The sequence below is a fragment of the Phalaenopsis equestris genome, unplaced genomic scaffold (genome assembly GCF_001263595.1).
Source record: "Phalaenopsis equestris unplaced genomic scaffold, ASM126359v1 Scaffold001215, whole genome shotgun sequence".
NCBI lineage: Eukaryota > Viridiplantae > Streptophyta > Magnoliopsida > Asparagales > Orchidaceae > Phalaenopsis > Phalaenopsis equestris.
This window is the reverse complement of record NW_018165654.1, coordinates 310911-337391: the sequence shown is the minus strand read 5'-3', so window position 1 is coordinate 337391 and position 26481 is coordinate 310911. Positions and strand designations below refer to the sequence as shown.

Sequence of the window (26481 nt, the reverse complement as noted above, 5' to 3'; positions counted from 1 at the left end):
ACCTCTTAGATATTGTAGCAACTTGAGATGCCAAAATAGAAATTGCATCAGTATCATGAACACTAGCTACTTTCTTAAGATTTACCTTATTTGGTTTATTATTAATTGCATTTAAAGTCTCATAAGAAGGTGATTGAGAATCCATCATTTGTCCCAATGAGTTTTCCTCACTCATATGAGATGTTTGAGATAAGTTCATTTTGAATTGGTTAACCTCTTAGATATTGTAGCAACTTGAGATGCCAAAATAGAAATTGCATCAGTATCATGAACACTAGCTACTTTCTTAAGATTTACCCTTTCAGAGGGCCATCGAATGTTGTTAGTAGCCATATCTTCTTTTAATTCATTTGCTTCATCAAATGATTTTGATATTAATGAACCTACTGCAGGAGCATAAAAAATAGATCTAAGGGATCCTACTAACCCATCATAAAATATATGAATAATCAACAGTCTGACAAAGCGTGATGTGGAGACTTTCTAAGGAGTTCCTTAAATCATTTGAAAGCTTTGTGTATTGACTCACCTTCATATTGAGTAAATGAAGTGATATCATTTCTAAGCTCAGCTATTTTTTAAGATGAAAAATACTTAGCTAGGAATTTCTATGCTAAATCTCCCCTAGTTCTCATAGATCTAGGTGCTAATAGGTTTAACAACATCTTAGTTTTATCCCTTAAGGGAAAGGGAAAAATTCTAAGTCTAACAAATTTATTTGATATGCTGTCGTACTAAAATGTGACACATAATTCTAGAAAACTAGCAAGGTGTAAGTTTGGTTTGATATGCTGTCGTACTAAAATGTGGCACATAATTCTAGAAAACTAGCAAGGTGTAAGTTTGGATCCTCGGAGTTCTCCCAAACTGATTGTTTCTCATTTGAACTCAAACTTATTGAACTCAAACTGACAAGTATTAAGATTGAATATGCAAATTAAGTACAAAGCAATGAATCATCACAAGTATGAAATAAGAGAAATCTTAAAACAATTCTAATCCTACACATGATTAATTCTTATTGTAATGAGAAAGATAATGAAAACTACTCAAATCTCATGGGGAAAATAAAATAAAACATGATTTATATTAAAATTTAGGTTTACACAATAAACAATACTCAAACAAAAATCTAAATTACTTTGCTTAAACTTCTCCCCAAGCAAATCCTCTAAAGTTCCTTTGATGATTTCTCAACTCTCTTCTCCAACACACATACCGAAGACTCTCACTACAACACTCACACACTGCATGACACACCCTCTTCTCTCTGAAAAGGCCTCTTCTTCACACCGAACCCCTTTCACACACCTCCCTTCACACACCACATGACACACTAACCAGACCCTCAATTATGCATGATATTTATATTCCAAAAGATTATAAAAAACTTTGCCCATAATTTTCTTAGCAGCTAGTGTGAATATAAAATATTTTAGAAAATAAATAATAAGTTTTCACACTAGGGGTACTATGCAAGTATACATATCATTTCAAGTAATATAGAGCTTTCTTTAAAAATCGTATCGATCCCACAAGGGAGCTGTAATTTTTTATAATGACTTAGAAAAAATTTCTATTTAAACTGCAGAGAAAAAATGATAGGAAAATAGTGTCAAACTATCTGTAAAGGACTAAAAATAAATTTATGTGTAATCTAATTTTAAGAAGAAAGTAAGTGCAAAATTTCTAAACTAATAAGGTTTAAAAGAGTTCGAATATTATGAAAAAATATTTCCCCATGCAAATTGATCTTAATCAGTGTACGATATGAATGTTTTAAAAATATAAAATGTTGTATTGTGACAAATAGGAGCATAGCAATTCCTTACCCCCTCTCGGTGCATGCAAAGAATATTGGCTAATTTTATGTTTGTTCCAGCTTGTGTAGTAGTGTTGAGTAGATTCTAGCCTCTCACTTCTAAATTACCCACTGTACTCTCTCTATAAGACCTACTAAGGACCCTTAGATCCACCTAGATCAAATTTGTAAAGGTTGACCAACTTGATAAGAGAATCTAGCATGTCACATTAGAAACCTCAATTCTACATCCATCAAAACTTATCTCCCTATTTATTTGCACTCTCCTTAGATTTTCATTGCCCTCCTCGTAAGATTAGTGTTGCATTCACAAGTTGGGTAAAATCATAGCCTTCCCAGATTATTATGTTTCGCAACATATTTTAACCTCACAAGTTTCCAATTTGTAAAGTCAATGAAGAATCGGTGAAAATTCCATCATAATTTTTTAAAATAAAAAGAAATCTTCAAATCATTCTCATCTTATACGTGATTAATTCTCATAGCAAGGAGAAAGAAATGAAACTACTCAGAATTCAAGGAGATAACACAAAAGCATATAGATTTGTATAGATGATCAAGTTCACACAAGAAAGGCTCAAACAAAAATACAAAATACTTATCTTTAGGCTTCTCTCCAAGCAAACTTTGAAGTTCCTTGACTGCTCATGACTCTACAAGACTCACACAAGCACAAGAACTCACCACACTCTCACTGTGGTGGTCTCACTCACTAGACTTACACTCGACCCTCTATAAACCCTTGTAAGACTCTCCTTTTGCATTTAATTATAATATATAGAGCTCTAAAAATAACCAAGAGTTGCTTCAGAAACCTTTTGAAATTCATCCAAATTCAATGTATAGAGATCAAACCGACTCTGGCGCTTAGGCGTCTAGTTGTGGCAACGCTCTTCTAGAAGTACTCCACATTCTGCCTGGCACCGGGGTGCCGGATCTAATGCTTGGGCACTCAACTCGTCTAGACTTTAGCTCTTCAGCGCCAGAAGTGGTGCTTAGGCGCCACTGCTCCATGACACTATTTTGCCTCTAATTTTGCCCTTTTTCCTTTAAACTCCATTCCTTGTACCTAAAACCAAAAACATGCAAAATACCTTTCATTAAATCACAAAATCATCAAAAATGTGTATAAATTAACATTAATTGTATATTTAAAATAGATAATTTTAAGGTGTATCAATTTTCCCAAACTTAAAGTTTACTTGTCCTCAAGTAACCCTTTTACTATATATAAAAATATATAACTCACGGTAGTGGGTTTTACTTAAAGATTTCTATATTTTTTGTCCTATAAATGCACCAATGAAACTTTAGAAAAATTTTCAATAACTCAGGTTAGAATCAAAATGTAAGAAAATCTAATAATTAAGTTTAAGAGTTCTGATTTTCTATTCATTTAAAGAATAACTGTAATTTGTCATACTTATGAATCCCAAAAAATGAAAGGAATAGAATTTTATAAGAACTCTATTAGTAAAGATGATAATACTTTTAAAATTAAGAGTAAGTTCATAAATGTATTTAAGTCCCTTTCCTTAAGATAATTCAAGTGAAACCAATTTTTGATTTGGCAACTCCTCAAGCTTCTGCTCAGATATTTTTTCTTTTGCTTTTCTTTTTCTTTCAGGATTATTTTCAATCCTTTCTTTTCTTTTCTTTTAATGTGAGGATTACTATATGTAAATAGCCTTTAATGATTTTGAACTTCACTATCCTCTTCTTAAAGTTAAAAACTTCTTACATTTTCTTACTTGATAATGTGTATTGGCTTTGAAAATGATTTTTCATAGAGTCTCAATTCTTTTTGAAGTGTATATCTAACATCCTTAATATTTCAAAAATACAATTTTCTTTAATTTGAATAGTAAACACAATCCTATACTACTATACTAAATATCTTAACTCTAGACGCAACCTTTATTATCTAAAACTTTTACTAAAGTCTACCATGACATTTATAAAATAAAAAATATAGTTATCTAAAGCTAACACCATATACCACAGGTTATGTTAAAATAATTTAAAAAATATGGTTTATTGAGGACAAATAAGGTTTAGTTTTAAAAAAATTTTCTCTTCTCCCAACCTTAAATATTTAATTTAAAACATTATAGTTTTAAGAATGAAGAAAGAGAAAAAAATTAAAGGTTTTAATCAAGAAAGTAGTACAGGCATAAGTAGTAATAACAGGTGCTTGTCTGTTGCCAAATTAGAATTTATCGGCCGCCGAAATGGACATCCCGACGCTTGGTTTAATTTAATTTAATATATATATATATATATAATTTTGAAAAAGTAGTATTTTAAAATTTAAAAATATAAGCATCCCAAAGAATAGATACAGTACTCACTCGTAAGACTCGATTAAATAAACTAAAAAATTTATGACATCCTTTTAAGTCTGCGAAAAAATCATTTTTTATGTTGACCGACAAGTTGTCTTATTTAATACGGAATATTAAGTTGGGTTACTTAAGTTTTCTATAAGGGCAAACCCCTATAGTTAATTATATTTTAAATGAACAAAATCACCTAAGAAAACTCTCGATTTAGATCACGGAATATTGTCTTCAAGAATTTCAATGAGTAGGACTTTTCAAAAGATTGGACCAAAGGAGTGTCAAAGGGGAATGACTCAAATTCAGGAGCACCATTATGGAATCCAAAGGAAGAGGAACTAGGGGTTGTCACAGATCCTGAGGAAAACCTCGGTGACTTCCTAAGTTATCCTATGATTTGGCTTTAATTTCATTGAGAAGAACTATTTAAATGTTACATCCCGTCATTTCTATTAACTAGGGCTTACATTTATGCGAGACGGTGTGACTTCCTAAGTTATCCTATGATTTGACTTTAATTTCAACGAGAAGAACTATTTAAATGTTACATCCCGTCAATTCTATTAACTAGGGCTTACATTTATGCGAGACGGTCATACAAATAGCCTGGAAGATGTGAAGGTTTATGTCGTGAGAAACGACAACCTCGAAATCCTAAAATGACTTAGAGCTTATATTGGACAACATGATTATGCAAAAGCCTAAAGATGAGTTGAGGATTTATGTCGCACTAGGTGGACAACCTTGAAATCTTATGACTTATTGTTTAATTCCAAGGAAAGAGGTGCTGCTGCAGATCCTCAAGCTATTGCAGATTGCTGTTGTAGAAGGCTGCCCACAAAGTTAGCTCCAAGCTCCTCGACAAAGTAGCAGTCCTAAAGTCTAAGCTTTAAAAGTTTAAATTCAATCAGAGATGGTTAAAGTTGATTAAAACGACACTGAATAGGATCCTACGGTTTCCTAGTTCCGGTATCACTATTTTCTTTTGAATTTAGTTAGCTTAAACGAGTTGTGAAACCCATTTAAATCGGGAGATCTCGTTAGCAACCGTGGGTTACCTCCTCTGAGGGACTCCTGTAAATTTAAAAGAATATTTTAAGTTTAGTAACTATTCAAAGGATTTATGGTTACCTTTGAAAAAATTTGTTTTAGATTTTTGAAAATGTTGATTAATTTTTTAAAATGGTTTTGATTTTTTGGAAGTAAAGTAAAATGCACAACCAAGCAGTTATAATATCTAGAAGCAAAAGTAAATTGCAGAAAGTAAAATAATAGAAATTAAATAACATTATAAAAACGTACTTGTCACCTTCTCGGGCGCTGAAAGATTAGCTTTTACAACAGGTATAGAATTTTGTAGGAAATTTAAATAAATTGTAAGAGTAGATGAAGGTGTAGCTTTCGAACCCTCAAACCATCACTCAGTGAGTCCCGAAAGAGCTTAGTGGATGATTTTCTAGAACAAAATATAACAAGTTCAATTTGTCCTTCAAAATACCCAAGAGATTCCAAAGTGTTCGGGTGAATGACCGTGAATCGCTTTAAAGATCTCTTGAAACGTTTCGTGTTCATTTTGAACTTATTATATTATTCTATTAATCATCCCAAGATCGAATTAAAGTTACCCCATTACTTAGTGAACCTTGACATTTTAATTATCTCAAAAATGATAGTCATTTAACATTTCATTTGATAGTTATATGAGTGGGTATCCTAAAGGGCAAGTCCAATGTCATTAAGGATTTTAAAGCCCAGAGTGAAAGTAGGTTCTAAAGTTTTCAAAGTGTTTATCAATTAATTAAGTCCATATTTTCTAATCCTAATTAAGATAATTCTTACATATCGAACCTAGTTCACTATTAGGCCCACTCAATTTTAATTTTTAAAGTAAATTTAAGAAAATAAAATAATGAAATGGGATTTGAATTCTCAATTATATCAGACTTAGTATCTAATCACCAATTGAAGGGCCTTAAATGAGTGAATTACTATCTTCATAAACTAAGCCCAATACCTTAGGATCGTCTTAATTGAATCATCTTCCAAATCATGATAATTATCAAAATTACAACTCAAACCTTATCATGAAAAGGATGGCAAATTGCTTTTTACCTCTTAACCCATTATGTTTCAATCATCTAAAAATTTTGTTATGATCAATATTACCCATTTACTTTGAATGATCCTAAAATTTAATTAAAGCATTAAAATTCCAAAATTGTCATTTTGCCTCTAGGCTCCCTGTCCTATAACTTATCAAATGAAACTCAAGTAACCTTGAAATCCATGGTAACTCAATCATGAGCTAATTAAAACATCAGAGGAGAAAAATGTGGGTTTTTTAGATTTTTATTTAATTAATTTATTTATTTTAATTCAAAAATAGGATTTTTTAATATTAATTTACTTAATTAATCAAAATAAAATATTTTTTGTTATGAGAAAATTATTAGAGGTTCACCTAGGTCAAAGGAACACTTAAACAAAATTCCATGATTTTTCAAATTATACTTTAATTATTATAATTATTTTAATGGAAAATTAAGAAAAATACATTTTTAGCCTTTTAAAATTTATTTTTTAATTTAGAAAAATTAAAAAATATATATTTTAATAAGTTCCAAGTGATCAAGAAATAATTAGGGACATTTTTAAACCATATTAGTATTTTTGAAAATTTTAATTATTTTTTATTATTTTAATATAAATATAGCCTAAAAATAAAGTATTTTCTCAAAAATAACTTTTATTTTTCCTAAGTGCCCCTGATCACAAGGAACTCAGAAAACTACTTTTCATAGTTTTCCAAAGTTTATTTAAGTTAATATAATTATTTTTGTACAAAAATAATTTTTTTTAAGAAAAATCAACTTTAATACTTAAAACTTAATCAAATAAATTTCAAATTTTTACAGTGAGTCAACATGATTTTTCTACACAATGTGGAATTCATTTTATTAACTATTTAATTTAAATAATCTAATATAATACATACATATTTAACTAACTATAAAAATGCACAAAATTATCCAAATCATTCTGATATTTTTCCTAAGCTTCTCTGACCATAAGGAACCTACTAAAATTTAACCCATATTTTTCTAAATGATATTTTAATTTATATAATTACTTTAAGCCAAAATAGCCATCCAAGATTGAAAATTAAGGTTGCATGCACGAAGATGCCCTCTGACCTTGGAAAAATCAGAGAACATCTCCTCTGTCATGAGGAATGAACCCTCAAAGTTTCAAGCCATGGTGGACAATATTTAATCAAAATAAATTAAAACACCTCAGAGACTATTTAATTAATTAAAAATTAGAGACTCATCAAATAAATTTTATTTGTTGGTCCACATTATTCTCCTCTGTTCACTGAGTAAGAGGGTTTTTTTTCATTTTTTTTTATTTTTCTAAGCAGAGTTATGCATTTTCTCCTCTGTTCACTCATCAAATTATTTGATTTTCATTTATTGTTTCTTGGTTATCCACGATAATGTGCTGATTAATAGACATTTCTTCATCAATTTCATTACTTTTTTTTTCTATTTTCTAATTTTCAAAATAGTTCTCTCTTGTTTTGAATCAAAGGGTTTAAGTTTCGTTGACCTGCCCTACACATTCACTTCTAAAGGGTAACTAATAGGTTTTTACACAAATAAAAATAAAGATACAAATAAAAAGTTTTCTAAATCTAAGTTCTAATAGTTCAACTAAAAATTCTCCTAAATTCTTCACTATTTTTTTCCCTTGTAACAGTGCCAGAGAACTTGGTCCACCTCAGCTATTATCACAATAATGTAAATCCTGGTAATGGGGCACCAAAAAACGTGATATGCTCCCTAATAACTTAATTGAATTCTTAAAATCAGATTTTCTTACGTATTAAGGTTTCTCACTTAAGTATTCATATCATTTCAGTAATATAAGGCTCTAAAGAGTAGAATGTCGAACTTATAGGAAATAATGGGAAGCTAAAGTAGGAAAATGTTATAGCCTATTTAATTTGTTCTTAGTTTAAAATATTGAAATACTTAGGCTTTTCTAACAAACCTACTACATTTATCTAAAGTTACACCTACACAATTTCTAAATACAATATGTGAAAGGGTTACTTGAATGGGATAATATGTGAAAGGGGATGAAGAGTTTGTTAAAGGATTTTAAATACAAACTCTTCATCCCCTCTAAAATCCTCTCCAAACTACTCTTAAAACTACCATGAAACACTCTAAAGCTGCTTTAAACCATCTTGAAACTCTCCAGAATTCGGTCGTGGCACCTAGGTGTCACTCTATTATGGCACCATGGCCTTGGTGCCCAGTCGTTGGCCCCTTTGGCACCAACCACTCGGGCTGCATTTTACTTGACTAGCACTTAGGCCCTGCATTAATCTGATGTCATGCCCTTGCTCTTCAGGACTGAGTCCTTAGTGCCCAGTGGTTGGCGCTCTCGCTCTTGGGTTCCAGTCTTGGCTGGTACCTAGGCGCCCAGTACTTGGCGACATGGCCCCAGCCAACCCAAACAGTTTTTTCTTTAAAATTTCTCCTTTTTGCTCCATGTTTCATAAACTTTGTTTCACTCATAATATCTATTATACCTGCAAGAAAAACATAAAAAAGTCTTTCTTTAAAGTACAATTTCATTCATATAGATGTGCAAAATTTAAAGAAATTCATGCAATCTTTTCACACATTAACAAGCCACGTCTATGAGGATGTCAAGCATCTCAACGACCAACCAAGCAAAGAGGACACGATGATCTTGAAGAGTTTGGAACAATGCATCTTTTTGACTTGCATCAAAACTCTTACTTATTAGAAAAGCTTTATCAGAATTGTTGAGGTCAGTGGGGATCTTGATGGTGCCTTCATCGGTTTTGGGACTGTTCTAATTGGTGTTGTATGTCTAACAATCCTTGTTCAATACTCCCTATCGCCCGAAGGTAGCACGTCCAAGACTACTTCAGATTCCCTGCACAGTCATAATTTTCCTATGGCAGAAAAATTTCACTCCTACGTGGTATGTAAATACCACAACTATGAAATTATTGGGTAGTGGGAGATGGAAGTTTGTGTTGAATGTTTGTGGCGCATTGATCACTAATAAATCCTCCATACTAGTAAATTGATTGCTCCCCTCTCCCTAAATGACAGACAATCTAGTTATACTAAAGGCTTTCTTCTTTTTCCAAAAAACCCATACATGGGGCCAATTGATGTAAAATGATGATCTGTTGATAGGTTCATCTTTTCAAAAGAGACTTTGAATAGGATGCTCCCCGAGATACCTGTGTCAACCATAGTACTTCCCACCTAGCGTCATTGTAAGGATTCTCTGCATGGTTAAGTCGGCATTAGTAAAAATAATTGGGGAGTGGAGCTTCTTCTTTAAGATGGAAGCAATAGCGCAGTATCTCTCAATTTATTCCTCTTTTGGTCATGTCTTCTGATCGAGTCTGCTCTCAATATTATCAATAATATCCCGACGATGTGGATAACGTTGGCTTGGATAAGCCTATCCGAGTCATCTTCTTCAAGTGTTTTTCCCTGCCACCGAGTGTGTGCTTCAAGGGACAAACTCTTTGAGCTTTTTAGCTCAAATTAACTCCTTAACTAAGCTAAAGATGTGTCTGCACTCCTCCGTATCGTAGTTGTGGACTTTATGATACTTGCAAAACTTGTTGGTGTTATGGAGAAAGGCTCCAGTTTTCATCGGCAAGGCCTTAAGGAAATATTCCTTATTGTGAATAGTTTTTACCAGTTCTGCCATAAAAACCCTTAGTTGAGTGGGTCTCGATGTTCCCTGATCACCAGCTGAATGATCATTCCATGAGCTGCGTTTTCAAGGATTTTGTTCAGCCTCTTTATCTCTGTCAAACGATCGACCTCTTTCATACATGGTGAGGGTCATCCCTCCCTCCATCTGTCGTCTTGCGAGCCTGTTTTGCCCAATCAACTGTTGGACCTCTTGCCTTCTGAGACAGGCGGGTTCACGTACTCCTTCACTACAATTTGGTTGTTGCTAACTCCAAGAGTCCACACAAAGTCTCAGGTTCTTGCAAACTCAAAAAATACTTAAATTAAGGTCTCTTCAGGCTTTGTGCAGGGAGCCTTTGCAATCATTGGCTCCAGATTCTGTACTTCCAGCATCTCCTTCTAAAACTATGTAGCGCGCCCGTAGGTTCTTGTTTGACCAATGCTTGAAGTGCCAAAAAGATACTGAATCCTTGTTGGGCTTTTGGGCGCTAGCGAACTACACCATAAATAACATCTTGAGCTCTCTTAAGGTAGTAATAATTTTGATGGAAGTTCGTTGTACCACCTGAGGGCTGAATGTCTAAGCATAGTATAAAATATCTGGCATTTCAATTTGTCAGGAACTTTGAAAATGCATATAGCCAACTCGAAGAATGTAATATGGTCGGCGGGATCACTTTGGCCCTTGTTTGGCTCCAAAGATGGAACCATGAACTTCTCGAGGGGGGCGAGGGGGGGGGGGGGGGGGGTCTTGCCATAAACCGCCCCGGGGGGGCCACAATAATCTGCCAGGAGAATGCATTCTCTTATCAGCATACACTTTCATTCGCCCCTCTTGTAGTATGTTTCACGTCATGAATTCGACACTATCTTGGTACTAGGATTGTTCCACCCGTTTGACTCCTTGAGCCGTCTGATGACCTTGGGGCTTAGGTGCTAGAGGAATAGGTTGTGGGAGAGGTTGTGCCCCCCCCTCAAGCACCACGTGGGTCAGTTACGCAATCTAACTGGCCATTTGATCTTAGAGCTCTTAAATTTGTTGTCGCTCGAATTCTTTGACAGACTCCATATTAAAAGTTTCTCCAAGCTGTGTTTTTTCTCCATGATGCGCTCCTCTTCTTATTGAATGCACGACGTCACGCTCACCGCATCTTTTAGGATGTTGAATCTCAAAAGGTCCTTCGGGACAAGCCAAAGAAATAGAGTGTTGGATGGATGAGAGGAATTAGTGAAGGTAAAGGAAGGAGAGTAAGCAACAAATAGTGCTAATTCTCTTGAAATAGATTTAGTAGCTTTTTGTTTGAAAATGATCGACCTATTTATAGATCATTGGGGGTGTCTAGTAAATTATATAATTGTGCCTCACTTAATAGGAACGTTAATATGAATTTATGAGTCATTACACTATTACATATTTGTAACCGACTTTGACATCTTTTGACCGTGGTAACCACTGTTAGCGTTATTTCGTATTTGCAACTGCTACTAGAGTTGTTTCATTTTTGTAACTGCTCGACTTTGCCCTTTTATCTTCGCTCAATCAGCTAAAGTTCATTCGATCGACTAAAAGTCATTCGACCAACTGACAGAACTTTGGTCACCTTCTATGGGGAGCCCCTTATGAAGGCCAATTGTCCTTAGAAAGAGTTATTCTATTAGGCAGAGGTTGCATCACCGTAATTTGATGGGCAGAATTCATTCGGTCGAGAAATCTTCATAGAAGGTCATGTGGGAGTTCTGCTAAGGGATCGTTTATCTTGTGAGTGTATTTGCATTGATTAAGTTGTCGTCGGTCTAGTTGCGTGGCGTTCTTTAGTTTGAACGAACTTTCATCCAGTCGGATCATGATTGGACTGACCGAAATGATGCTAGATTGTTCGATATTTTACTATTTTCATCACGCGATCGGTATAATTTTCTCGAGATTTAAACAGTCATATTTTCGATATACACATAATCATGTCAATATGAGAATCTAAGTGTTAGATATATAAATAAATAACAATTGGCTGGTATAGATAGGACCGGCTAAATATATAAATTTCTGCCGATATATTTTCAAAAAAAAAAAAAAAAAAAAAAAAAACAATAAACAAAAAATGAAATTTATCCAAAACACAGAACTTTGGTCACCTTCTATGGGGAGCCCCTTATGAAGGCCAATTGTCCTTAGAAAGAGTTATTCTATTAGGCAGAGGTTGCATCACCGTAATTTGATGGGCAGAATTCATTCGGTCGAGAAATCTTCATAGAAGGTCATGTGGGAGTTCCGCTAAGGGATCGTTTATCTTGTGAGTGTATTTGCATTGATTAAGTTGTCGTCGGTCTAGTTGCGTGGCGTTCTTTAGTTTGAACGAACTTTCATCCAGTCGGATCATGATTGGACTGACCGAAATGATGCTAGATTGTTCGATATTTTACTATTTTCATCACGCGATCGGTATAATTTTCTCGAGATTTAAACAGTCATATTTTCGATATACACATAATCATGTCAATATGAGAATCTAAGTGTTAGATATATAAATAAATAACAATTGGCTGGTATAGATAGGACCGGCTAAATATATAAATTTCTGCCGATATATTTTAAAAAAAAAAAAAAAAAAAAAAACTCTGGATATTTTACCGCACGGGAAGTCGAGAGCCGTCGTTCTGGAGAGAGATCAGCAATGGCTTCTACTGTCCAGCTATCTGGATTTTGGGCCTTCTATTTCGGTTGTCCTCAATCCAAAACCCTAGCTCTCCCTCTCGCTTCCTCTTCTGCTTATTCCTCTGAAGCCTCATCCCTCCGCTCCGTAATCCTAACGACGCGCCGTCGCCGGCACTTCGTCCGATCCACCACTTTCGGCAGCCTCTTCGTAACTGCCTCCGTAAGGAAGCTCTCTGAGACTGAGCTCGTTCCCATCTCTTCGGATTCCGACGGAATTGAAGGCCTATTCCCTCCGGGCGCCGGTGTCTATGGAGTTTATGACAAAAATGGGGATCTTCAATTCATTGGGATCTCCCGCAACGTCGGCGCTAGTATTGCCGCGCATAGCAAGATGGTGCCAGTTCTGTGCTGCTCGGTGAAGGTGATTTTTTCTTTCCGATATGGTTATTCTTCCCTTCGTTTTGGGGTTGTTTGGTTGCAAGTTTTAACTTAGTTTTTGCCATAATTTAGGCTAAATCTTGGCAACTCGAGCCATAGAAATCCTACTAGCTCCTTCAATCCCATTTAGATTTACCAGATTTACTTAATAGCTGTATAAGTTCTGAACTTTAATTAGATAAAATGGTCTTATTATCAGTTCTGTAGAATTTATGTTGATAATAAGATTAGGATGTATATTGATACCAGAAAATTGGATAGCCCGGCCTTGAATTTACAGGTGGCATGTTAAGAAGTTTCCTACTAAGGCAGCCATCATGACAGATGGGCATCCCATCAAAATATCGAGATGGAAGATGCTCTGATAGAACAACAACAACAACAACAGCAACAACACAATTTTTATCTCACTACATGAATCCTATTTCTTCATTGCGTCCTACTTAGTGTCATATTTTCATGTAATTCTATTTAATTAAGATCATTTTGCTGTTGGAAGATGCTCTGATACAACAACAACAACAACAACAACAACAACAAAACCTATATCCCACTAAGTGGGGTCGGCTTCATGATTCCTTTTTCTCCATTGCGTCCTATTTAGTGTCGTATTTTCATTTAATTCTAATAAATTAAGATCATTTTTTATGCAATATGCCCAAGTCATCCTAGGTCTACCTCTGCCTTTCATAACATAAGTCGAATCTAAAACATCTACTCTTCTAATCGGATCAACAGATGGTTGACGTTTAATGTGACCAAACTATCTAAGACGACTCTCTCTAATTTTGTCCGTCACTGGACATTTTGTCTTTAAGTGTAAAGCCACTCATCCACCTAATCATTCTTATCTCGGCAACACTTAACTTAATTTTTTGCTTCTCTTTTATAGGCTAACATTCAACGCCATATAGCATTGTAGGTCTCACCACCATCTTATAAAATTTTCCTTTCAGTCTAAGCAGTACTTTTCTATCACACAATAGGCCCGAAACATTCCTCCACTTCAACCAACCAACCTTAAAACTACTAATGACATCCCCATCAATATCACAATCACCTTGAACAATAGGCCCGAGATATCTAAAGTGTTCACACTCTTTAATAATTTGATCACCCATAGTAAAATTTCTGTCACTAGAGCTAGTACTACTAAAATTACATTCCATGTATTCAGTTTTAGTTCTACTCAAACAAAGGCTTTTAGACTCCAAGGTAGACGACTCCAAGGTAGACCTCCATAAATGTAGACCTCCATAATTCAAGTTTTTTCATGGGCTTTTTCTCTATTGTTATCCTCGAGAAGTATATCATCAACAAAAAACATACACTAAGGTACATCCTCTTGTAAGTGTCCAGTAAGACCATCCATAATTAAAGCAAAAAGATATGGGCTTAAAGCCGATCCCTAATGTAAGCCAACAAAAATAGGAAAATATTTGGTCAATCCTCCTTCTGTTCGAACATAAGTAACAGTTCTTGTATACATATCTTTAATGACTTGAATATAAGTCATATCAACACCTTTGTTCTCAAGAACTCTCTAAAGGATATCTTGGAACCTTATCATAAGTTTTTTCTAAATCAATAAAAAACATATGTAGATCCTCCTTATTATCTTTGAACTTATCCATCAAACCTCTCAATAAATGTATAACTTTCATAGTAGACCTGCCCGGCATAAATCCAAATTGATATGAGAAGTCTTTGTAATACGTCTTAACCTATGTTCAATTACTCACTCCCATAATTTTAATGTATGACACATTAACTTAATTCCTCTATAATTGCCACACTCTTGTGCATCCCCTTTATTCTTAAAAATGGGGACCAAAATACTTTTCCTCCACTCTTCAGACATCTTTTTAGTTTTTAAAATATTATAAAAAGAGTTTAGTAAGTCAAGGAACTCCCAAATCTCATAAATCTTTCCACATTTCAATTAGGATATCATCAGGTCCTACAGACTTTTCACCCCTAGTTTTCTTTAAAGCCTCTTCAATTTCTTTTTTACTAGTTCGACGGTAAAACTGAAATATTTTATTATTACTAATGATATTAAAATCACTTAAGTCGATCGTTTTTTCCAAAACTTCATTAAAAAGTTTATTAAAATAACTCACCCACCTATTTTAAATATTATTTTTCTAAGAAAAGCATCTTTTGATTTTCATCTTTAATATACTTGAGTTAAATATTTATTTTTTTCTCTTTGTTTGACTAGTTTATACATATATTTTTTACTCTTCTTAGTATATAATCTAATATAAACATTACTAAAAGCAGTTTTTTAGCATCATAGATTGTTCTCTTAGATTGCCTATGACCGTTTGATATTCTTCCCAGTTCTCCAATCTTTTACATTTAAACCAAATTTTATAATATATTTTCTTATATTTTATCTTTTCTTGCACATTATTATTTCACCACCAACTATTTTTATTTATAGAAATTTTTTCATTTGATTCTCCAAGTACAAATTTTGTCACTTGTTTAATAGTTTTTTTTTACTTTATCTCACATAGAATTTGCTTCTTCATGAACATCCGAAATTTTGAAATTTTGAATTTTACTCATAAAAATACTGTCGTAAGCTTTTGTGTTTGCACTAAAAGTACCACCATCTAATTCAACGAAGACGATTCCAAGTATTCTCTATTTTACAATTCTTTTCTTAAAAACTAAAACTAATAATCGATGTTGAGTACTTAAATCTTCACTTAAAATGACCATCATTACATTATCGACAATCTCTTCTTCTCACAAGAAAAAAATCAATTTGTGTTTTATTAGATCTATTCTTATAAGTAATAATATGCTCATCTTTTTTTTGAATAAAATATTAGCAATTACAAAATCAAATGCTAAAACAAAAACTAATATAACTTTACCTTCTTCATTAATCACTCCAAAACCGTAGCCACCATGAATATTTTTAAAATTTTCTACCACTCTACCGACATGTCCTTTTAACTCTCATCCGATAAAAATTTCTTCTTCGAGAGGTATCATTTGTATCAAGTCTTCTAAGTCGTCCCAAAATTTATCATTAGAACCTATATCTAAATCTCATTGAGGAGCATAAACACTTATAATATTAAAAATCTTAGTATCAGCAATAATCTTAAGGGCTATAATTCTATTTCCAACTCTATTAATTTTTACAACATTATCTTCTAAACTTTTATCTATATTTACATCTATCCCATTTCTAATGCGACTCTTACCTGAATACCAAAGTTTAAAATCTAAGTTATCAATCTCCTTAACTTTTTCTCCAACCCATTTAGTTTTTCGAACACATAAGATATTTATATTTCTATGCATCATAATATCAACTAGTTTAATTAATTTACCAGTAAGAGTACATATATTCCAAGATTCGTTCATAATATTAATTTCATGGACTAACTTATTTACTAGTATTCGTTCGTAATGTGAGAACCCTTTATTTGACACTACACCCGGGCGCCGATTTAGCGGCCCTTGCACACTTATCACTATATTCAGAACATACAACGCGTCGCTTCCAGGGGACGCCCTAGCACTTGGACATTGATTAAAAAAGTTAATGTCATGACTTTTTTGGACAAATTTTAAGCTGACTATCGACTATCTAACTCAACCCTCCACTTTTTACATCTGGGCTTGGGACTGGCAATGGAAGATGCTCTAATAATCAGAAAAATTATAAACAAGTGACAGGTTGAAGCTAGGGGATGAGAAGAATTCCTTTTGGTGGAATTTTCTTGGCAACAGACCTGGTACAGATTCAATCACCCTGGTAATTGATCATATTGCACCTTTTTACCTCTCAGTGATTATTTTCTGGGCTGGAAGTTGGTTCTATGGCAATAACTTTTTTAATCAAGAAATCAGTATTGCTCAGGTAAATAGTGAATCAACTTTCATTTACTTCTCCCCTTGAGATATGTGGCCAATTGGCTATGAATTGAAGACCATACCTCAGCTAGTACGAGCATGCTAATGATGATAAATGTAGAAATCATCTTTGGAACAACTCATCTAGGGGTTTCTTTGAGTACACATAATGATTCAATACATGTTTTTCGCCCCTTAAGATTCTTATGAAAGCTCATTACAAAATCATTAACATCATCATGGGTTTGCTATAAGTTAAGGTAACTATTCTCTCTACTGTGATAGTTAAGTCTAATTCAGCTTGCAAAAATTATCATCTATTAAGAAAAACAAAACATATTTAGCTAAATTTTCATTTTATTTGTGGGTTATTAGAGGATGGGATCTTGATATTAGTGAAAATCGTGATAAAAAGATTTCAGAAAACCTGTTGATTTAGTCATTCGTTGTTGAGAATCTAAGGTTTTGAACATTAGTTTGCGTCCATAATGATTGATTGTTTACTAGACTTAGCATTTGGGCTTTTGCGTTACAAGAGGGAGATGATTATATGAGTTTTGTCGGTTTGATGACCACTATGAGAGATTGTTGATTTGTTGAGTTCATTTTCTACCGGAAACCTTTTTTTTCTTTTTTTTTTCTTCTTGTATTCTCAGAAACTTGAGCGTACATATGTAATCACTTTTTTGGGGGTCATCATTACCTTCTTGTATTTAATGGTTTCATCTATCGTAAATTTAACATGATAAGTCGCAAAATCTTGCAGTTGTGGACTGAGAAAAACTGATCTACCGGCTATTTATGATCCTTGTGCCTGCATGTATTCTTTTTTCTCGTTATACTTTCAACCCTATTTCCTTTTACCAACCTGACGGTCGAACAAAACTCATCAAGACCTCTCCCCAATTTGGTTTTTTGGGCAGGAGATTCTTCACATCAATCACTGCCAGATGAGATTCTTGCATCCTGATCTTTAAATTCACTAGACTTTTGGCTTCATCATTGATCAAGTAATTAATGTTAGCCACCAAGAAACGAACCAAACTAATGAAATATATTTGGTTTTGAAAGTTGATGATCTATTTTCATTTTTTACTTCAGTATTTATATGAAGTATGACATTGAAATTAAGGTGTGAGAAAATTTAAAATTTTAATTACTTATATAGTGTATTCTTAAATTACATCAATGCTAATGTATATCATTGCATGCCTGATTACACAAAAAATTTAAAGTATTGCAACTTTTATGTAGTTTCAGAACAGTTTTGCTGTCTTTGATAAATCCCATTCAAGCCTTTTTATTGGTTAAATCTTGGATTTATTAAATTCCACCATTCGCAAAATTTAAAGGATTTAAAAATTTTCCCCCTCATAAATCATAAATCCTAAAATAAACAGTCAAACAATTTATCAGAAATTAGCAAGATTTAATCAGTGTCATGCCAAATGGATTTTCAGAATTTAATCTTCCCAAGATTCACTAAATCTAATTTACAGAATTTACTAAGTCCAACTTGTATCCAAACAGTTCCATAAATACTCAGATGTTGACTGAAGGTGTTGACATATTATTAGCCACACAATTCTTATTTCTACAGCATTTACTAAATTATCGAGTTATTAGTTCATTTTGGATTCTGAATGTTTCACTAGGTGGTTCTAAAGTATAAAACTGCTAATATCTTATATTGGTGATGTCTATGCAATCGCAGTAGTTAAATTTAGTGGATCCTTTTCATTGTGCATTTTCGTTTTCTTGTTATTGGATCTAATAGGTTCTCATTTTCTTTTTCCTTTAATGTTTTGTTATTTTACCCTACAAAATGCTCAAACTCCTTAATCTGTTGTTACACTTCGGAAAAATAAAGTAGGGGCATTTACATACATACCGTGCGATTCTTATGCATTTACATTTCTAACTCCTAAACATTCATATACTCAAATCTTTAACATCACATTAAAAATACCACCATTGCTACATTTTAATGGTGAAATACACGCTTTCATACATAGTTTTATGACACCAAGATCTTACAAGTTTAAAAATCAAAATTTGGGTATTAGATATTTAAATACATAAGAATTGTGTGTTATGTATTTAAATTCCCCAAAGAATTAATCGATTGGATTGACACAAACATTTCTATGAAATGTTAATGTTATAATTTTGCTATACAAGTATAACTTCATTTCTTCTATGAAAAGAAGGCTCTGTTGGAATTTCTGCATAATCTTAAAAGATTTTATGGAAATTTTCCCAATGAAATTGTGTTTTTCCATGAAATAATAAATTCTCAATCCTGAAAAATTCATTCATATTCCTTTTAGGTAGGACTAGTAGATGGGGGTAATCCTGATAAGACAGTTCTGACCGATGCCTGGAAATCATGGCTCGAAGAGCACTTAACCATCACAGGTAAAATCCCACCTGGCAATCAAAGCGGGAACAACACATGGGTTAGTAGACCTCAAACTAAACCGGATCTCCGATTGACTCGCGGCCGTCATGTTCAGCTCTCGGTTCCACTTGAGGAGCTCATCGATCGGCTCGTCAAGGAGAACGAAGTAGTCGCATTCATCAAGGGATCAAGAAGCGCCCCTCAATGCGGTTTTTCGCAGCGAGTTATCAGCATACTCGAGTCTCATGGTGTGAATTTTGAATCCGTAGATGTGCTCGATGAAGAACATAATTATGGATTGAGGGAGACGTTGAAGAAGTATAGCAATTGGCCGACGTTTCCGCAGGTATTCGTTCGCGGGGAACTGGTTGGTGGATGTGATATTATTTCATCTATGGCTGAGAAGGGAGAGTTTGCCGCATTGTTTGGGAAGTAGTTTCTGTATCGGTATTTTAGCATAGTTACATATATGTTTGGATGAGAGATTCACTAGCGTTGGTTGTGCTCGAGTTATGGAACTGTTGGTGTCTATAATTTTTTTCAAAGTGGGAAAAAATTTGCGTACATAAGAACGTACGCAGAGCTGTGTACGTCTGTAACCTGCACCTGTAACCTCTCTGTAACATATTTGTATATGAAAACAGAAGCGCGAAACTTATTAGAAGGTACAGGTAGGTTACAAGAATGTTACAGGGAGTATAACGCGGTTATAACCTTCTAAAATCCTCTCTGTAATCTGTTTGCAGGTTACAGATGTACGCAGTTCTGCGCATGTCTTATGTACGCAAATTTTTCCCAGAGGGTTAAAAAAAGTTTCGCTTGGGTTAAAGGATTTCTATTTTAATTTGATATTTTTGCCTTTTTTAAGTTGTGTGAGTTTCAGAATTGTTAAACTTAGTCTTATTTGTAGCTCTGTAATCTTCAATATTTTTACGGAGTAAAGCTTCTTTTATTTCTAGAATTCATATAATCTGATTTTAAAACACTATTGCTTGTCTATCATGTAAGTAATATTTCTGGCCATTCACCTTTGATGACCAACATTAGTTATATCAAACTGCTTTTGTTGTCAAAAGTGATTTTAAAACAATTTGATATATAATATGTATGATCATCAAATATACTTTGGATGATCGCTCATATGAAGATGAAGAAATAAGGATATAAAGGCTGCAAGAACGTAGTCTGCAGTTTACAAGCTCGATTTGTGTATTAGCATGTAGTTTAAAAAGTGTGACTGGTATTATGCAAAAAAATGATATTTATTTGCGTCACAGTGAACTTCATTTTTCAAGTCAAGATAAAGGTAAAATGTTTCAATTAAAATTATAAAAGAACACTTGTCTTAGAAGTAAAAAAACTGAAACAGTAAATCTCAAAACTACATGAATATAGATAGCACATGTATGTGTATTATATTTTAAAAGATGATTTAAATACATACCACATATTTCCTATGTATTTATATATATCTAACACCTAAACTTTGATTTTTACATATATGACACCATACCCATAAATGAAAGATGAAATAGTGGCGTCTTTGATGTGATATGAGAGATTAATGATATAAATGTAAGAAATAAAATTTACATATCAGATAGGTAAATATACGGGAATTGATTAGCATGCATGTAAATGCCCCTATTTTTAAATAATACAATGTTGTCTTTGGTTGGCAAACAGAAGTATTATATTTGATTCATGAATTTGCTAATTAAGACCAACAGATCCCAAGACACCTTTTACTTTTTATTTATATGCAGAAAGGTGTATAATGTAATTCTTCATGGTTGATTACATATTTTCATAAGTTGTGCGACTGTATTTATATGAAGCCTATAGATGTATTGTCCTCCAACTCATGTTGGAATCTATCTATCTATCTGTGCGTGTGTGCGTGCATGTGAAAAAATTTAAAAAAACAAAACAACTTAGCTCATTTTTTTAAGAAAAAAAATTAGCACTGCATAAAAAAGAAAAGAGAAATAAAAAAATTGGTATATAGTTCGAATAAAGTTAATAGTGATGAATATCATGATGAAAACTAGTGCTTGAATTTTAAGTCCAGTTTCATAAGAAAATTCTTAGCTTTTTGTACATAAAATATATAGAACTGTTAGCAGCATGGTCTTGCTGTTTTTTAATATAACAGCAGCTTCCTGCCAACGGGTAATCTTCATGCCTTAAACGTTAAATAGAAACGCAATAAAATGCATTGAGTTGATCATTCAGGACCAAACCACATCGAGGTTCTTCCCAAATGCTGGAGCTGGCAATTTGTTACCAATCAGTTGTCTCAGCTCAATTTCGCCAGGAAATCTTTGTTCCTTCAATTTGGAGAAAACCTGCACGTTTAAGAGAAACTTAAGTCAGCCACCAGAATCATACAATCACTAGGTCTTGAGTTCAAGGACTAAAACAAACATATGGGAAACAAGTCGCTTCAATTGATTAATTCAAAAAAGAAAAAAAGTTTCTTAAACCAGAAAATTCATCAAACTTCTATGGAAGATTTTCAATTTCTACGTATTTACATATCTAACACAAGCTTTAATTTTTACATATACGTCACCTTCCCCATGCATTAAAAAGAACTTCACTTTTTAAAAGTTAAGATACTGGTATTTTTATGTGATATGAAAAATTAGTGTGCTATAAATGTAAAATGTAAAGTTTAGGTGTTAGATATGTAAATACATAGGAACTGCCTCTACTTCTATGCGAGAAATTGCAAGTGGTTATTCAGTTCTTTGAATAAAAATAGAAAAAATAAAAAACCTGGAGATCTAAAAGATGAACTACAGAATTTGCTTCAATGGAGGCGGTTCCTAACAAGGTGTAAATATCATTCGAAGTAAATATATGAAATAAATGCGCAGAATCCTCCATTTTTTTCTATTGGGTATTGTATTAGGTTTTATGAACCATTTCCAAACCAGTTTCTTAAAACACAACTGATATAATTGTAGTTTAATAAAATTTTCTCTTACCCACCGTGATAATTTTAAAAGTAGGATCCAGATTTCTCCTTACAAGAAAAAAGTAATAGGGAAATTTACATACCCAGGACTCAATTCTTACGTATTTACATATTTCACACCTAAACTTTCTTATTTTAATACATAGCACTTCAATGTTTTAAAGCTATGCATGAAAAGGCGTTGCACTCATAGGAAGTTTTGACTGCTTTGTGTGTAAAATGTGAAGTTTAGCTGTAGGATATGTGAATATATTAGAATTGACTGCTACTATCTATGTAAATGCCCCCAAAAAATAATAAACAATTAGGATTTAAAAAGTAAAGTGTTATTCATCAGTCGTCAAATATCAATCATTCGTCTAAAAAAATCATTACATACTACTAGAAATACAAAAATAAGATGCAATATCATAGCACATACCAATTCGCCATTGCAGTAAACCTCAAAAGCCCCCGAACTCTGCAGAGAAGATTGAAGAAAGTTGCCAAGAAGCCAAGTGGAGGCTATTGCTCCAAATCTATTGGCACGCAGAGAGTAGTACCATGGAGGAGGTGCCATTCCCAGTCTGGGAAAAATATGCTCTCCGGCCACAATAATAGCAATCAATCCCACTTGGGCAACAGGAACTACCTTGCTTGCTATGCGTTTTGGAAGAGGAGGAGGATAATTTGATAGGATAACCTCAATTCCAGGAAATGAAGCTTCAAGCATATTCTTCATGTTTACTGCAGTTCCTCTTACCAAGAAAACAGATTAAAAATCAATTTTTTTGGAGAAGCAAAAAAAATAAAAGAACGAGGTTTAAGTAAATCTTGATAACAAACTAGCAGTCCATCATAAAATTTTGTTTTTTACCGAAATTATTTTCCTCTTAGGCAAAAGATGTAAATAAAAAATTTCAATGAAAAAAACAACATACCGACTTTCATTAACTATTTCATACAACGTACATGAACTTGTCCAATAGATAAGCCACGAAACAAAAGAATTTCAGTAAGAACAAAAATGGACAAAAAAAATTTATGTATTTAAATTTTTAATACTTGTACACAAGGTTTTAAAAACCGTACCGGGCCGGCTGGTTTTATCTGGTTCAACCGTGAACCAATCATTCAACCGATTTGATCCAAGCTCAAAACTATTTATGCATAGATCCGGGATTGAGCTGATCAGAACCAAGGTTGAGCCGATCAGGTTTTATAAAACCGATCAGTTAAATATTATTAAATTTTATCTTTTGATTTTGATGGAATGATCGTTAATAAGAAATTTAAAATAAAAAAGAACATATCATGTCTTTAAATTTTTATTTATACTATTGTTCAACATATTCATTTTTTAAATATAAATATTATTTGTTGAATCGATAAAAATAATATTAATGTGTCGTTATTATGTTATTTAAATTAAATTAAAATAATTTAATTATTTATTACATCATATCACTTCAACCCCAAATGAACCATTAAACCTGAAATCTTTACTTCTTTCGAATTGATGTCTGGTCCGATTTTCACAATATTGGATATGACATTTGATAGCAGTCAAGCTCCTCTAAATATATTTTCATAAGCCAAAAATAAAATGGTAAATCTTATGATCTTCGCGCTTGCCAATTGCAGGGACGAATTTGATGATCTTAGCAAACTGCGTCTGGTACTCTCGAACAATCTTCAATCTTTGCTCCAGTTTCCTCAAATCATTCATCAGCTTAGCACGGTCCACCATGGGAAAATACTGCCCCATAAATAGTCTGTCGAAATCCGCCGAAGAGATTACCGCAATAGGTTCAAACATATTGCGGGTGACTCCCAGGAATCAACAGCTCCTTCACGCAACTAAAAATATAACAATGTCCACCTTATGGTCCTCAAGGCACTTTAATCCACAAAGTCTCTTCTTGATGTCCTGAAGCCAAGCATTCGACTCAATCGAGTCTACCGCACCATTGAAGGTATAAGGGTGCCTTCAAAAATTGATCCATTGCTCGATCGATAGTATTACTCTAGTCATCACTACTGGCTGGTTAGATTGAATGTCCATGGTGGCAATTGGTGGTGCTGATTGAACTTCTTACTGTTCCAGTTGAGCAATTTGTTGATCACCTGAAGTGTCTATGCAATTTGAGCTACAGTACTAGCTTGCAGTGTCTCGGTACCGTTTTGTGCTACAAAGCACGGACACCACCAAACAGATGGCGTACCCATGTTGAACATGTCAGACACGAACATAATTTCGACATTAATCGATACGTGTCCAACACACTATTAATCATATCAAAACTCTCCATTTAATTTGGCATGATTCGAACACTGCTTGACACGACTCAACACCAACACAAAATCAAAAATTTGAGTAATCAAAGCAGAATTCGAAGCAGCAACACAAAATCAAAATTACGGCATCCTCGAGCAGTAAACCTTACCCATTGCCTCACCATCTTTCTCAGCAACCTTGCCGAAGCAAGTGGCAAACAAGCCGTCGTTGAGTATATCACTGGTCAAAGCAGAGGAGTCTTTGATGTGATCCAAAGTTTCAATGCTATCTAAAATAAGATCCAGAGGTTCAACAGGACCATCAACCACAATACAGAGCTTAGACGCAAGCTAGGGCACGATCGAAAGCCCTTGTCCCAATGTGCGGGTTTAGCAACTGAGCGATTAAGCCTTTGTCCCCATATTTATTTTGTCATTGTTTTTTTGAAGTTTTTTTTTTCAAGATTGGGATTTCCATACATAACACGGAATTCTCATGTATTTTACCTATCTCACACCAAAACTTTGATAATTACATGCATACTACTTTACCTAATTTGTGAATGGTGATAATTAATGATTGTTTCGATGTGGTAGAACATAATTGAGTGGTATGTAGATAAATATGAAGATTTGGGTGTTAGATATATAAATTCAGAAGAATTGTGTGTTATGTATGTAAATGCCCCATAATCTTATAAGTTATTTAAAAATGTAAAATCTAGCATATAAATAAATTAGCACCTTATCACTAAAAAACTCCATTTGCGAGATAAATTGACAACCTATAATGATTTGTGATATCTTTAATACAAAATATTAAAAATATATAATTAGTAATTTATTAAATATAAAAAAGTGTCCATGTTGTATCGTGTCCTTTTCTTGCAATTATATTATGTCATCGTATCATATCGTGTCGTGTCAGTGTCTCAGTATTTGTGTCCGCGCTTCATAGGTTTTGTGTCATCTCCAAAAAAGTAGTCATATTAAGAGTCGGTGCTCCAATAGTCTCAGTGGGTTGACCAAGATCAGCAGACAACGACAAAGGGAGCAGAACCCCTAGGTACATGTACTTAGTAGCTCTCGAGACTCCCGTTGCACGAGCGATTACAACACCTCTTCTTTTTGGAGTCATTCTAAACAATTAAATTTATGTGAAATCAAAATTGGCTAAATAACTAGAATAATTTATTCCCCATCCAATCCTAAGAAGACAAGTAAAATGGAATACAAAATAAGGATGTATAATACAAAACATAATCTCTGACACAACTCTGTCACGACTTTGGTCTGAAAGATGGCAAGCCATGGGAAAAAGGGCGTGATGGAAATATTTGAACCTATTTTATATTCTCAAAAGAAGATATAGAAGCAATATGAAAAGAATATAAATTTTATTTCATTTCATTCCATAAGTTTGACAAGTGAACTTAAAAGAAAAGAAAAAATTGAATTGACAATAAGAAAAAACTGCCCAAACCCAAAAAGTAAAAAATATAATTAATTTGAAACTGAAAATAGTCAAAAATAAATTTAAAGCTACAAAGTTTGATTCAATGGAGAGGATCCTCTGAGTTTAACCTACTATATAAAAATTCAACGAGTGAGTTTGACAAATCAAACTCAATAAATAACTAATATTTATTAAAGTATAATGACAAAAGATGGGGCATGCATTATGAAAAAAGAGGAAAACTTATTTTATGCACAATAAAGTTTATAACAAGAGTATTAAATGCATATGATCATTAATATGAGTAACTTAAACTCATACACTTCTATAAAGATATTATATGCCACAATATCAGATGTATTTATACGCACAAGACTTAGAATCTTTTAAAACTACCTGATATTCTTTAAATATACAAGTGCAATATATATATATATATATATATATAATATTTATGGGGGGCTTTTAAAAATTCAGGTGTGTGGCCATTTT

The 26481-nt window shown here is 33.4% G+C and overlaps 2 protein-coding genes across 2 annotated transcripts in view; one reads left to right on the top strand and one right to left on the bottom strand.

The window, feature by feature from the left end:
- Positions 1-12518: 12518 nt before the first annotated feature.
- On the top strand, positions 12519-20145 carry LOC110033539 (monothiol glutaredoxin-S12, chloroplastic). Its single transcript, XM_020737557.1, has 2 exons — positions 12519-12994; positions 19224-20145. The coding sequence occupies exons 1-2, from the start codon at positions 12593-12595 to the stop codon at positions 19728-19730; spliced, it is 909 nt and encodes a 302-aa protein (XP_020593216.1). The 5' UTR covers positions 12519-12592; the 3' UTR covers positions 19731-20145.
- A 1138-nt stretch (positions 20146-21283) lies between these two features.
- LOC110033537 (selT-like protein) overlaps positions 21284-26481 on the bottom strand; it is a 12049-nt gene continuing 6851 nt past the window's right edge. Inside the window, exons 3-4 of the mRNA XM_020737555.1 lie at positions 22699-23014; positions 21284-21642 (exon numbers count right to left, since the gene is read on the bottom strand). Of these exons, the coding sequence (XP_020593214.1) occupies positions 21526-21642; positions 22699-23014 (433 nt within the window). The 3' untranslated portion in view covers positions 21284-21525. The remainder of the gene's footprint in view (positions 21643-22698; positions 23015-26481) is intronic.

Bases quoted from the DNA above. Each gene is read 5' to 3' on its own strand.
- LOC110033539 (XM_020737557.1), top strand. From the start codon at position 12,593: ATGGCTTCTACTGTCCAGCTATCTGGATTTTGGGCCTTCTATTTCGGT. The intron at 12,995-19,223 runs GTGATTTTTTCT...TATTCCTTTTAG, and splicing joins TTCTGTGCTGCTCGGTGAAG to GTAGGACTAGTAGATGGGGG.